Genomic DNA, 15144 nt, shown 5'->3' with positions numbered 1-15144 from the left:
ATCTAAACATTTTAGAAACATTTTGTAGGAAAAATGATTCACAGGAGCTTTCAAAAAAATCAAATAAATAGTTTGGGGGTTTCCATCTTGGAATTAGGATGTTTATTTAAGAAAGTCTATTAGAGCCCTCTTTCAAGCCCATGAAAATTACAGTCAGAATCAAGTGGCAACTAAGGATTCAGGAAATAGCTATCAATTTGTGTGTGTGTGAGAGAGAGAGAGAGAGAGGAAAAGAAAGGGTGGAGAACAGAAGCAACTTGAACAGAAACTTTTGCTAATCATTCTTATTTTCTCCAACTTTGAAAAAGCATTCCGCCAGCAGCAGTTTAAAACATTCTCACTCCCAGGTTTAGCCTACCTAGGCAAGAGGTAGTACCCAGGGCATGACTCAGGTTGGGTTTTTCTGAGCAAAGGCACCAGAGTGGGTGGGGCTGACACACTGGCTGCAAGCCTTAGTGAAAAGGGATTTTTCAATGACCGCAGGCAGGGAAATAAGGGAAAGTTCAAAGTCTTGTGTCCAACCGATTGGGCAGAAATCAGGAGAGAATCTAAGAAGAGCTGGCGAGGGAGATCCTGACTAGAGAGAGAAATTTGTGCTGCAGAAGAATCCATGTGGATGCCAGAAATGGAGCCTTTTATAGTGTGCCCAGAGATGAGCCCTAAGGAGGGAGATGGCCGTGAGAGAAACTAAACTAATTTGCACACCAACCTGCCTTTATATGTACTTTCAGAACCTCCATGGTCAAGAAATCAGAAAACAGTGAGGGAAAAATAGTATCAGAAGAGTCAGAGAAATGAATAGTGATAAGTTATAAGAGATAACTGGGGTCATGTGCAAATTTTTTTTGATCACAGTGACAAAGCTGGACAAGCACCTGGAAGTGAATGTAGAAGTATAATAGTTCTGAAGTAGCCACATTAGAGATCAAAGACTCTGAACGAGTTAGAAGGAAAGAGTAGCTTAGCCAAATGCCACTGATGACATTTCACAAACACTTTCTACCTTATGCTCCTAATTATTCTATATAAATATAATCCTAAGTCCATTTAGGTTGTCTAATAAGCAAACACTCTTAAAATTCCATAGTTGCTTGTTTTCTATGTCAGTAAAGTAGTGGTGAGAGATATACCCATGATGTGTGCTTACTGTCACTTAGACTGACTCAGCAATGGTATAAACCATGTGGAAGTTTAGGTAGACCCATAATCTGCAGTTGAACTTTAGTTATTGTTGTGGTTAATGGGTGGCTTAGTTGGTCCATCAGCTGCATGATCAGGGAGGTAGGAAAGGAACTATCCATGCAGGACAGGCAGTTAAAATGTGACCTTGGCTGTTAGATATGGCCCAAGAGTGACTTCATCGACAACCAAGAAGATAAGTAACTTTACCCTTTGGGCATGAGGTGGAGCTGGGTAGAAAGTATAGATGAAGAAACCAGAAACCTCCTCCCCATACATGTACCTTGAGGAGTTATGAGAGATGAAACCAGTGGCTCTCAACCTCGGCTGCACATGAGGATCACCTGGATCTTTTTACAAATTCTAATATCCGTACCACACCTCAGGCCAATCAAAGGAGAATCTCTCAGGATGGGACCTGGCCCCAGTGTGTCTTGTTTTATTTAAGTTCCTCAGGTTGTTTCTCTGTGCAGCCAAGGTGAGAACACCTGGATTAAATGAGACACTTGCAGGTGTCTGGCATGTGCCCAATGAGTGTGAGCATCCCCCTCTTGAATTGTTTCCTGCTGTCTACCTCGCCCTTTTCAGAAGTTGCACAGGATAGTATTGTACCTGTCTTGGTTTTACCACATGTATCAGAGGTGACTTTGCCTCAGAGTTGAGGAATTCTGTTTATCTTCATGTTAAAAAAGGCAGAACTCTCTTCACACTTTAGGGGTACTGTCTCATCACTGATTTCATACCTCTTGTCTTCCTTCCAATATTACTGACCCTCTGCGTCTTTAGGCCCCAGAAACTGGATTTAGGAAGGTTTCTAACTTCTGTGTCCTTAGAGGTTAAATTTAGCCACATCTTCTTGAGTACTTCAGAAGGATCAGGGTGAAATAAAGTTTAAGGAATAAAGGAGGTTCCTAAAAATAGAGCACAATTCGTCCATTTCAGTTTAAAATGCCTTCATGTTTTCCAAGCATTTTTGAACTCTTTAGCATTTTTAATAAGCTTACTTATGAGTCTTGTTGAAAAATAAATAAAATACACTTGTGTTCATTAAGGAAAGAGATCCTTTTCCATCTTAGTTGGTATTGTTGAAGGAGACAAAAAGGAGTCTAAAACTTGGCAAAGGAATACATTATTAGTGACATGTTGGTCACAGATGTGCTGGTAGAGCTACATTTTCTTCCTGTGATTTGTATTTTAAGTGTCCTCAAATTGCATAAGAAAGTCCAGATAACTTCCTTACAAAAGGGATGAGAAAAATTATGGTATTGGCAAAATATTGTTTTTAAGGTATACTAGGTGTGTTCTTATTAATAGGTAAGTGACAAGTGTTTGTTTATTTGCAAACTGTACTCTAGAGACATACTGCTAGATGATGCCAATGTTTGTTATTATCATCATCAATTTTAAGTGTGTTAAGCAAGTGCAGATACCTGGAGATATTTTTCGTTTGGTTTTTATATTTAAATTATTTTATTGTTGTTCCATTACAGTTCTCTGTATTTTCTCCCCACCCCTCCCCCCCAGCCCCCTCCCTTGCTCCCACCCTCCCCCTTGGTTTTGTCCATGTGTCCTTTATAGTAGTTCCTGAAAACCCTTCTCCCCACTGTCCCCTCTCCCCACCTCTCCGGCTGTTGTTAGATTGTTCTTAATTTCAATGACTCTGGTTATATTTTGTTTGCTTTTTTCTTTTGTTAATTATGTTCCACTTAAAGGTGATTTAGCAATACTTTTAAATTATAAGATTTACTTCTCCTAACAATACTTAAGAAAGTCAGGAAGGCCAAACTCAGGAGGCAAACAGGAACTCTCTCTAGTAACTTTGTTGCTTGAATCTGTAGGCCTTTGAAGCACAGTATGAGGAGTTTGGCCAAGTTGTGTTCAGTTGGAAAAAGTGCTAAAAGGACTTTAAGGAGAGTATGGGCAAGCCAGCTCCAGGAACAGGGTTAGGATTCACCTGGGAGGAAATGGCATTGGTACCAGGTTGCCCATTAAGGCAGTTGTAATGGATGAACATACAATTCCAGCTCCAAGGCTCTAAGTGTAAGGTTGTGATGGAAGGAAAAGGAATACTATTTAAAAAAGGATCAAGAAACATACGTGATGGACATAAAAATAATAATGACAACTAAAACTTTTATAAGAATTCTTGAGAACTTTTTTACTCATGTTAATAAGAAAAGTAGACAAGTAATGACACCTAGGGGAGTGGCAGATTCTTTGCTTTTCATCATGTTTAAATTGATAAGCTAACCAATTTCAAATGTCAGGTTAAATTGAAATTGATATGAAATTGAACAAAAGCAGAAAAGTAGCCAAAAAAAATTAGTGCATTACCCATTCAAGAAATTGAATTATGACACAGAGAAGACAATATGGCCAAGTAGGTAGAAGGTTATCTATTTGCATTTTTAATTAGTTAGTAATGTGCATTTTAAGATGATTTAGTGATCTGATGATTGCTAAGGCAGATGGCTTTAAATCAGGAGCTTGTGATGCAGTTCGCAGCCCCAAAACTCTCTGATTCATTGTCAAGGTGACGTCAGTGTGTGATGCTAGTCAAGCAATGTCTGCTCTCTTGTGTGTTACTTGATTTTATAAGTTCAAGACATCATACTGTACCGTTTTAAAAAAATAAACATAAAAAAGACAAGTTATTTTCATTCTCCAAGTACCCTGTTTTTGTTTTTGTTTTCATTTCCTCAGGAAAGTGACAATATTGGAGGACCCCAATCAGAACATTCACTTGAAAAACTTGTCTCTTCATCAGGCAACCACAGAGGAAGAAGCTCTGAATCTGCTTTTCTTAGGAGATACCAACAGAATGATTGCAGAGGTAGTCAACTTTTCTCTGCAAGCTGTTTTCATGTATTATAAGATATAATAGAATTTGGGGGACAGCAACCACCTTAGCAATGATCCTGCCTAAATCTCATGTTACATATTAGAAATCTAGATCCAGAGAAGTAAAGAGACCTTGTTTCCCAAGGTCAACCAGCTAGTTAATGGGCAGAAACTAAAATCTACTCTAAAATCTGGGAAACAAATTTCTAGTTTTCAATTTCACACAAATTGGTTTGCAGTTAGTGAATGAGAACTCATTAAGTATCTTGATTATAGGAATTTTTGCATAATTTTTGAAATTTAAAACTACAGAATCATTCTTCCAAATCTCAGATTATCCATTATAATGGATAATCCATTATAATGGATAATCTCTTGATTATCCATTATTTGTTTACATACCCATATAATTTCATGTATTCAGTGCATTATTATTTAGAAGGCATGGGGAGCACTGCCTGGAGTACAGGAAGCGCTTGCTCTGTGCATAGCGGCTGTTGTTGGCAGATCTGGCAACAACTGCTGCTGTGTGTGATAGGAGGATGTTTCAGTGCAGTATTTGGGACATACTTGTACTATTTGTTGTCCATCTGCCATTCAAAGCTAGGTGCCTGGATCAGAGTAGGCACCTGTATTTCATCTGGGAACCCAAGGCAGGAGCTAGGATTGACCCCAATTGGTCAGGGGACCCTAACCTCAACCTGTTACTGACTGGAGATGGAGGGTCAGGAAGCTCTCATCCAGTGACGCTGCAGTGATGGGAACAGAGCGGAAGGGTGGCTGCGGGAGCGTGGGAATAGTTCCCCAAATATGCAGCTCACTGTTAGCCCTGGCAGCTTCCTTTGTAGACCATGCTCCCAGATTGTCTGCGTCTGATAACAAGTGGTGGGTGAGGATAATAAGCTGGGAGGATGAGCATTCTGAGGAAGTCTATCAACTGACCTTTTTTCCTGCCCCATTTCCACTCAGTGGGACACAGCACCTCAGATACAAGATAGGTAAATGGAAACCAGATTCAGATACTGAAAATACAGTGCTGATATCTGTTTTTGTGTTGGGCCCTTACTTTTGTCGGTGGTAGGGGGGTTGTTTTTTACAGTACTGCATCAATATAAATTGAACTTATGTGCCATGTATAACATAGACTTAAGGACTCAAATTATTATTTTCATTTCATAAGAGTTTTACATAGTTTTTAATTTCAGAATATCTTGTTCTGCTTTACAAAAATTTGCATTTGTGTTTTGCGTCAATATTTTGCCCATGTGGTCATCTGTTACTTTTATTTGTCACAACAATTAAAGACTAAGGAATAAAGGCAGTTTAAGAATTAAGGCATATACTGGTGAAAGACAGGATCAGGAAAAATTTTTATCCTGTCTTGACCAGTGTGGCTAGTTTGTTGGGCATCACCTTGCAAAGCAAAAGGTCACCAGTTCAATTCCCAGTCTGGGTACATGGCTGGGTTTCAGGTTTGGTCCCGGATCAGGTCACAGAGGCAACCAACTGATGTTTTTCTCCTTTCCTTTCTCCCTCCCTTTCCCTCTCTCCAGAAATAAATAAATAAAATCTTTTTTAAAAATCCATACACAGTTTAATAAGCAGCAAACCAGGAGATACAGAACATAAATGGATTGTGCCCACCAGTGAAATATGAAAAAGAAAATAAATACTATTGGAAAACAAAAAGGAGAAGCATATTCCTGCCTCAGTGCTAACCCTTCTCCAAAAGTGACTAATCCTGAGAGAAATCTAGGCCTTGTCCTCACAATTACATTCCCTCATCTGTAATGAGTTATTGAGGTCTCTTGGCCCTTATTTACCATGACCTCCATTAGCTCAGAAGCTTGGCCAGTTGCTATCTAGTTTGTTAACTTTAGCTGACTACATCTTTTCAACCTATCGTAAAGTTTTGAGGACCTCAAATTTTCTTGTTCAAGCTTATCTGTCATGTTCTACCACCTTACAAAATCCCAACTATTCTTCCTGCCACCTACCGATGAGTGCCTAATGATATTATTAGAAATAACCTAAAACCTGAAGAACTACAGTTCAGATAGTGCTGGTGTGCATTTTTTTCAGTTAATTCATTTTCCCAGTATACAGCCTAATTTCTTCAATCAAATCTAATAGGTTTGGATGTTTGTGCTGCGCTTGCATTTGTATCTTCTTTGGTAATAATAGCTATTGTGTTATTCTGAGAACCTTTTCAATAGACTTGATGCTGCGGTAGATACTATATATGTATATATATATTTCTGATTCTTCTTTTATATGGGAAACTGAGGCTCAAAGTGTTGGAATACTTGTCCAACACCACACAACTAGTGGGTGGCAAAGCCAGGGTCCAGCCCCAGTCTGACTGATTCAGGAGCCCATGTTCTTTCCTTATGCCACATTTCACAAGTGCAACAAACTGACATATGTCCAGTTTTTCAAGTGAGGATATATTTTTGAGTCATTTAAAAAATACAGTGAACATTTAGCACTTTGGTTTATCTCTTAAATTAATTGAAAACAATGCATAAAAATACAAATGAAAAATAACTGTCAGTCTCTGGAAATACTTTATTATTCAGAGTCCCTTAAAAAAAAGCATGTTTTAGAATTTAACCTAGCTGTCAGAATGTAATTTGTCAGCTCAGAGTGAGCTTACCAGGATAAAAAGAACACACTATACATTTTTTTTTCAAAATTCACACAGAGAAATCCAGAAGTTGTCATAGTAACCAGAAAGCACTTGTACTTTTTTTATTATTTTATTTTATTTTATTTTTTATTGATTATACCATTACAGTTGTTCTATTCCCCCCCTTCATTCCCATCCACCTGCAAACTCCTTCCCCCACCATTCTTCCCCCCTTAGTTTATAACCACGTGTCTCAAGTTCTTTAGATTCTATATTTCCCCTACTATTCTTGCCCTCCCCCCATCTATTTTCTACCTATTGTCTATGCTATTTTCTGTACCTTCTCCCCTCTTCTCCTCTTCCCACTCCCCTGTTGCTAAACCTCCATGTGTTCTTCATTTCTATGGTTCCACTCCTGATCTAGCTGTCCTCTTGGTTTGCTTTTGTTTTAGGTGTGGTTGTTAATAACTGTGAGTTTGCTGTCCTTTCACTGTTAATATTTTTATCTTCTTTTTCTTATATAAGTCCCTTTAGCATTTCATATAATAAAGGCTTGGGTATGATGAACTCCTTGAACTTGACCTTATCGGAAAAGCACTTTATCTGTCCTTCCATTCTAAATGAAAGCTTTGCTGCATAGAGCAATCTTGGCTGTAGGTCTTTGGATTTCATGAATTTGAATACTTCTTTCCAGCCTCTTCTTGCCTGTAAGGTCTCTTTTGAGAAATCAGCTGACAGTCTGATGGGTACTCCTTTGTAGGTGACTGTCCCCTTATCTCTTTCTGCTTCTAGGATTCTCTCCTTCATTTTAATCTTGGCTAATGTAATTATGATACGCCTTGGTGTGTTCCTTCTTGGGTCTAACTTCTTTGGGACTCTCTGAGCTTCCTGGATTTCCTGGAAGTCTATTTTCTTTGCCAGACTGGGGAAGTTCTCCTTCATTATTTGTTCAAATAAGTTTTCCACTCGTGGCTGTTTCTTTCCCCCTTCTGGTACCCCTGTAATCCAGATGTTGGAATGTTTAAAGATGTCCTGGAGGTTCCTAAGCCTCTCCTCATTTTTTTGAATTCTTGTAACTTCACTTTTTCCTGTTTGGCCATTTCTTCCTTCCTTCTGGTCCACCCCCTTGATTTGAGTCCCAGTTTCCTTTCCATCACTATTGGTTTCCTGTGCATTTCCCTTCATTTCAATTAGTTTAGCCTTCATTTGTTCCTCTAATTTGTGACTATAATCAACCAGTTCTGTGAGCATCCTGATAAACAGTGTCTTGAACTGTGCGTCTGAGAGGCTGGCAATCTCTTGGTCGCTTAGAGATATAGGCTCTGGGACTTTGAGTTCTTCTTGCACCATCTTTTGGGCTGTTTGTGCCTGTTCCGTATCAGGATCGGAGCCCTAGGTGTTCACCAGAGCAGGGCAACTCAGTCTCTGGGTTGTGACGTTGAATGTGGGGGTGGGGTCAAAGAGGAGCAATGGCGTCCCATCTGCTGCCTCCCACTGCAGCTGCCAGCATCACCAGGGCCCTCTCGTTTCGTCCCACTGCACGCAAGTGTGCCACCGCTGTCAGCCCTCCGCCACTGGGTTCGCCCTCTGGGGCCTGCACCGTCCATCTTACTGTGCGCGAATGTGCGACCACGGTCAGTCTGCCCCACACCCTGACTGGGTCCGGTCTGCCTGCGCACCTAGGTCAGGGGATCTTTCCTGCCCGACCCAGCTCTGCTGCTGGCTCCGCCCCTCTTACTGGTCTGGTTGAACGGTTAGTTGTTGTCGGACTTCTGTATAATTCAATTTTCTGTTCTTTGACTGTGTCCTTGTTCTCCAAACCTTTGTTGTATTCAAACTTGGTTGTGGGAGAAGGCACAGTGTTTCCACCTATGCCTCCATCTTGGCGGAAGTCTCAGAAAAACACTTGTAAAGCAAAGCCTGACTATGTGGCACAGGAGGAGTGCTCTTTCCTTTCAGGTTCCCTCAGAGCCAGCATTTTAAGGAGGAGTTATCAAATTTAGCTTCATCTTCTTCTTGCTTATTCAGAACTCTTGAATAATTTCTGTAATCCTACCAGTGTTTTGAATAAGAACTGATTATATCCTCAGAGTAAATTTTTTTAAGTTGAAGTGCTGTGTCAAAGAGAATAAATACATTAAAAGGTGACCTGCATGTGACCCAGTGTCAACCCTCCCCAGTACTAAGTATTACTTGATACTTTCTGTCTTATAGTTAAATGTTTCTATGAATTAATCGAGTGTAATTGAGCAAAACATTCTTCATTTGCTTGTCAGGCCCTGCAGAGTTCCATAGGTGGGACCAGTTGCTTGATCCTGCCCGTAATCTAAGCACCTGTCCCCAGGTATGGCCAGAGGGGAACTTGCAATTGAGTGCCCTGTTGTGGTCAAAAGACACAGTTTGGGGGATGCGATTTCTGATCTCTGGATTCAGAATCTCTGCATTTGGGCCCAGGGATGTACGTTTTAGTATCTAAATGTGCTCAGGCTAAAGTTGGGTGCAATTTAGGTTTTTCCCTTGAGAAGCTGGTTGAAACCCACTCCCAGAAAAGTATGTGAGCAGGTCTGTATTCTGCACCCTTGCCAACACCACTGTATTTGAAAATTCTGCCAATTTGGTAGGCAAAAAAAGAGAAAAAAATACTGTTTAGGTTGTGTTTTTGATTACCATATTGTTTTATATCTTTATTTACCATTCATATTTCTGTTTTTGTTTATGTCTTCTGTTTTTTTCCACCTGGCGCGTTAGCGTAGGTCTGGTTGTGTGGTTGTCTGCAGGCACACACCCCTGGACCACCGCTCCCAGAAACGGAGCCCGATGCCTGCTAGGGACTCGGTAGACAATTGTCGAATGCATGAACATTAAAGATAATAACTTTTGTCTTTGTCATATGTTTACCAAATGCTTTTCTCATCATATAATTGTTTAGTTTTCTTTTTTTAATGTAGTCAAATCAGTCCATTTTATGGTTTCTGCTTTGGATAGCATGCAATGCTGTTCAGATTAGAAATGGAATAGTTCACTAAGGAATTATTCCACTCATTAGAAAGTGTTTTATTATTTTGAATTAAAATTTGATGCCCGGTTGCAACCACCCATTGTTCCCATTTTGGCCTGCGACATGGAGAGGGGGGATCATCTTCAGGTTGGAGTAAATCTTACCAGAAATTTCTGGAGCATGGAGACTTTTCCTGAACCTCAAAAAAAGATAAAACTGTTCTAAATGAACAAAATCAAGGTTCATTTTGAATCCTCCCTTTAGAAGTAGCCTCCATTGATAAAAGTGCCATTTAAATACCCATGTTAAGAAATAATAATGTTGTCCAAAGTGAATCATGAGACTAACAGGAGCCTCTTATATATAAGCTGATGTGGGGAAGAGAACAGTGTCCTGGGTCCTTCTCATCAAAACTTCACAGTAGTGTCTGTTAAGAATTAAACTGTGTCTATTCCTCCCTGCCCCCAGTTCATAAGTTGAAGTCCTAACCCCTGTACTTCATAATATGACCTTATTGAGAGAGAGGGTCTTACAGAGGTAATCGAGTTAAAATAAGGTCATTAGGGCAAGCTCTAAACAACACGGCTTGTGTTCTTATTAAGTGGGAAAGTTTAGAGATTGACACATACACGGGGAGAATGCCATGTGAACATGAAGAGGTCATCTCTGAGGAGTGGGGCCTGGAACACAGAATTTCCTCACAGTCCTCAGAAGGAAGAACCAATCCTGCCAACACCTCCGTTTTGGGCCTCTGGTCTTCAGGACTGTGAGATAATAATTTCAGTTGTTTAAGCCACCCAGTTTGTTGTATTTGATTATAGCAGCCCTACCAAATTAACCCAGTGTTCAAATAACCTAGGATATAATTCCTTATATAAAAGGTACCTGGTATGGATCTTGACTTTGATTAATGCAGGAGCAATAATATACTATATCTAATAATATGCAACATTTGCTATTAAAATGCTTGGAGGGGAACTTTGGTGAGAAAAGAATATTCTATGCCAACATTGCGAGAGCCCAGGGTCCCTTGGTGGTTGTCTTGCTTTTTTTCCCACGCGGCTATCTTCCCCACGTGAGCCACTGGGTGAGTACCTCCAGTCAGTTTGATGTCCACTTTGTGCCTTCCTCACCATCACTGCCCATCCCTGTCAGGTCATGGTGAAGAGCACAAGCTTCCAAGAGACTCTTTGTTCTAGCCCTGCTCCTCCCCTTCCAGGTGTATGTCCTAGGGTAGGTGACCTAACTGGTCTAAAATAACCTAACTGCTCTAAACTGCACTTTCTAACCTGTAAAATGGGCATGATAATAGCTACCTTTTAGGATTATAATAAGAATTAAATTAAATAACAGTTGCAAAGACCCTATAGTTCTCAGCTAGCAACTCTTTAAAGACAAGACTTTTAACTGGTTCATCTCTACTCTCTTTGTACCTGGCAGTGATGTGGTCAGTCATTAATTAATTGTTTTATTGAATTAATAGAAGAGGAAGACCTGATGATTTCAGGTGATAAGACCTGATATTTCAGGACCAGAATCAAAAGTGTGCGATTAAAGAGCACATGACAGATGACTTTGACTTTTAAAAGCATTGTGAGACTCCAGACCTTTTGGAAAAGTTTATTTTCCAAACAATCAACTTACCAAAATGTTTATGGGATTTAGAAGTTATTTTTCCAGGAGCTATTTCAGGTTTTTATACATAATTCTTTTCTTGAAATAAAAAACATACTAGATGTCTTTGAGTTGTGTTGATGTGCATTATAAACTCTCAGACTTTGCTCATTGTCAAACTTTTGGAGCGAGTTGTGTGACCTTGCAGACATGTAAAGACAGTTGGGAGACAGGATGTGAGGGGAGTTAGTAGGGTTATGGCAGCCACAGGAATAGCTGCCATTGGACATGTTGTCTGAAGGCACAGGGTAATACAGGAAGGAAAGAATATCTTCACTGTTAGGTTGTGTTTGTTAACAACACTAAGCCGCAATCTCCTTGTGTGGTGTGTGGGGGAAATAAGAGGATTTAGGTTGTAATTAATGTTCCAGAATCATACTCCACTACACCATTAGAAGGACATTAACTAACACATACTCACTGATTTTTGTTTGAAAGATACATTAGTTGTAAATAAATTAGCAAGTTTATTTCAAGATTTATAAGCCTGGGAAGAACGAAATGCTTAGCAGGATAAATATTTTTGGCCCTGCTCTTGTTACATATAATACGGATATCATCTCCTTGTTAGGACTCAATATGGTGCTAGAAACCTTAGCAAAAGACATATTAACAATTTTAACCTCTTCTTCTTATCTACTGCGGAACCTTACCAGAAGGAAAAGAACTTAAATTTTCAGCACATACTATGGTCCAGGCATTTCTGTTCCATATATATAAAAAATGAGAAATATACATTTTAAAATAGGGATTCTGTGTTATGACATAGTTTTCACTCTGCTCTCATCTAATTCAATTTGCAGTGCTGTGTGAACCATGAGTTTTGAGATTTAAAACATTTATAAAAATAAGTGAAGTAGTGTGATGCAGTCATTGGAATGTTAAAATGTACCTACCCTATACACATGATTAGAGAAACATAATCTTGGCTGTAAAAAATTAGCTCTAGAATTTTTTTGGTCTTTAAATTTTTCATTTGTAAGTAAACATGGCAGAAGAAAGCAAGTTTCACTCTGTGTTACTGAAATTCACCACCACCAACAACAAAATGTGAAAAATAGAAGGGGAATAAAAGCTATCTTCAGTGAAACAAGAAAATAGCCATAACCTCAAACCATCAGAAAACCTGGCAAATACTATGAGATTTGAATTGTGGTGAGAAGGGTGCTGAGAGCCAACGCATATATTCTCCAACCTCAGGCAGGATACAGTTTCCCCTTTGAGAAAGGGTCACAATTCTCAAGTGCAAATCTGATGATCTTATGGTTAAAGTGATGATGTCTAAGAATATAGGCAAGTGCAGGGAGAGGAGTGTTACACAGATATTTGTTCTACACTATAAAAGATGCATCCAAAGAAGAAATGTTAAAGACAGGCCTTTTTTGTGGTCAGTGGTCTAGGCTCATTGCTAAGATGGCCTTTGTGAGTAGAGTTCAGTGAGTCTGTGACTTAAGAGGTTTTACCATCCTGGACCTCTTAGTGCAAAAACTGAGGAAAGTGTGTGTTGTAAAGGCTAAGGACATAGCAGGTAGGAAAAGTATTCTGGACACAGACAACTGTAATTGAACAACAATAAAAAAATAAATTCAATACCATCAAAAAATTTTTAAAAATAAATGTATTCTGGACACAAACTTAATTTGAATATTTTCTAACCTATCTGCAGACTACTCTTTAAAAAATTGAAAAAGCTCAAATTCAAGATAAAATCTATTGAACTTATTAAACTCCAAAGCTGAAGAAAGAGTCTCACAGAGATCAAGTCTGAAAATGCAAGCCAACTATGAGTGAAAATGAAAGAAATTGTTCTCAGACTTTTCCACAGTAGCATTCAGTGACAGGAGACAATGAAAACAATTCTGAAGCAAGAATATTGTATCCCTACAATTTTTTATGCAGCAGAATTATCATTTTGTTCTTAAAAATACAAAAACATCAAATATTCTTAAGCATGTATACATTCAGAGAGAAAATGAACTCAGGGATTCTTTTTAAAAATTGCTTGACAATGCAGTCTAACCAACGGAAAGGTAAACCAAAATAAAGAGCTCAGGAACTGAAACTATTACAAAGGACTGGTGAGATAGACTGGTGGGGTCTGTGAAAAACATAGAATTTTAGAATATATTTTAATGTGGACCTAAAAATGAACAATTGTGTAATGTGAATATTATAAACCTTAAAAATGTAAAAGTAAATAATAAACCTAACAAAAATTTAGAGTTAGAAAGGAGAGATTGGAGTAGTAGTATAAGTAAGCTAATTTTCTTATATTTCAAAGCAAGAAATAGATAGATACTGTATAAATATTATATGTCAACATAATGACCCAAGTCCCTTAATGTTTTCTATGAGTATTTCTCATTTTAAAAAAAATTACTATTTTTTATTTTACTTTTTAATTCAATTCCTTGGAGGAGACACCAGTTAACAAAAGTACACAGGTTTCAGGTACACAATTCTATAACACATCTCTGTTCAACATATTGTGTGTTCACCACCTCAACTCAAGTCTCCATCCATCGCCATTTATTCCCCCACATCCTCCTTCACGTCTCCCCCTGGCAATCACCACACTGTTGTTGGTGGTGTCCATCTGTGAGTATTTCATGATTCTAAAGAGATATTTTTAGAAAAAAGATAAACATATCTTTTAAAATCCTTTTTATTGTTATTCTATTACAGTTGTCCCAATTTTCCCCTCTTGCACTCCTCTGCTCATCCCTGCCCCCACCCCAACCCTCAATACCAACCATGTCCCATCCCATGTCCATACATGTTCTTTGTCTAATTTAACCATGGGGGACAAAAACATTTCATACATGTTTCATACATTCATACATGTTCTTTGTCTAATTTAACCATGGGGGACAAAAACATTTATTTAAAGGTCACTAATTTCTTCTATTTCTTTTGTCTTTTTCTATTAAATTTAAATAAAACTTAATAATTTCAAATATGTACAATATGCTTTTGTTTTGGTAACAAAAGTACTTCTGATTTTCTGTTTCTATATCTGTATAAAGAAATGTCTAAACAATTTTTAATCAAACTTTACTATTGTTATTTTGATTGGGAGATCTCTACTTTCATTTTCACTCTTTTTTGTATTGTTTGGGTTTTTAAAATAATGAGTGTGGTAAAGATTACCAATGCACACATTTCCTTGAGGAGAGTTTATGTGACGTGTTCTGGCCAATGAAGTGTGAGTGAACATGAGATGTTACTTTGTTTTGAGGCTTTTTTTTATTGTTGTTCAAGTACAGTTTTCTCCATATCTTGCCACCGCTTTTCCCTGCCCCACCCACCTGCACCTCCCACCCTCAATCCTACCCCTTTTTGGCTTTGTCCATGGGTCCTTTATACATGTTCTTTGACATCCCTTCCCCTTCTTTCCGTTGTTATCCCCTTCCCCCTGCCCCCCACCTCTGGTTACTGTCCGTTTGTTCTTTATTTCAATGTCTCTGCTTATATTTTGCTTGCTCGTTTGTTTTGTTGATTAGGTTCCACTTATAGGTGAGATCATATGGTACTTGTCTTTCACCACCTGGCTTATTTCACTTAATGTAATGCTCTCCAGTTCCATCCATGCTGTCACAAAGGGAAGGAGATCCTTCTTTCTGCTGCATGGTATTCCATTGTGTAAATGTACCATAGTTTTTTATTTTAATTATTTATTTACTTATTTTTAGACACAGGAGAAGGAAAGGAGAAAAAGAGACAGACATGTACCCTGACTGGGAATTGAACCAGCAACCTTTTGGTTCACAGGCCTGTGCTCAATCCACTGAGCTACACCAGCTGGGGCCTGTACCATAGTTTT

The 15144-nt window shown here is 38.7% G+C and overlaps 1 protein-coding gene across 3 annotated transcripts in view; it reads left to right on the top strand.

The window, feature by feature from the left end:
- KIF6 (kinesin family member 6) overlaps nt 1-15144 on the top strand; it is a 427352-nt gene that overhangs the window by 117735 nt on the left and 294473 nt on the right. For 2 of the 3 annotated variants that reach the window (XR_005067343.1, XM_037052020.1), the window contains exon 6: nt 3883-4012. The exons of the other annotated variant lie outside the window; for it this stretch is intronic. Coding sequence is in view for 1 of the 2 variants with exons in the window: in XM_037052020.1 (XP_036907915.1) it covers nt 3883-4012 (130 nt within the window). In the remaining variant the exon portion in view is untranslated. The remainder of the gene's footprint in view (nt 1-3882; nt 4013-15144) is intronic. 3 annotated transcript variants of the gene reach the window in all.

Source organism: Sturnira hondurensis, unplaced genomic scaffold (genome assembly GCF_014824575.4).
Source record: "Sturnira hondurensis isolate 20B ecotype Veracruz unplaced genomic scaffold, ASM1482457v3 Scaffold0000880, whole genome shotgun sequence".
Lineage (NCBI taxonomy): Eukaryota > Metazoa > Chordata > Mammalia > Chiroptera > Phyllostomidae > Sturnira > Sturnira hondurensis.
This window is presented reverse-complemented; position numbering and strand designations above follow the sequence as displayed.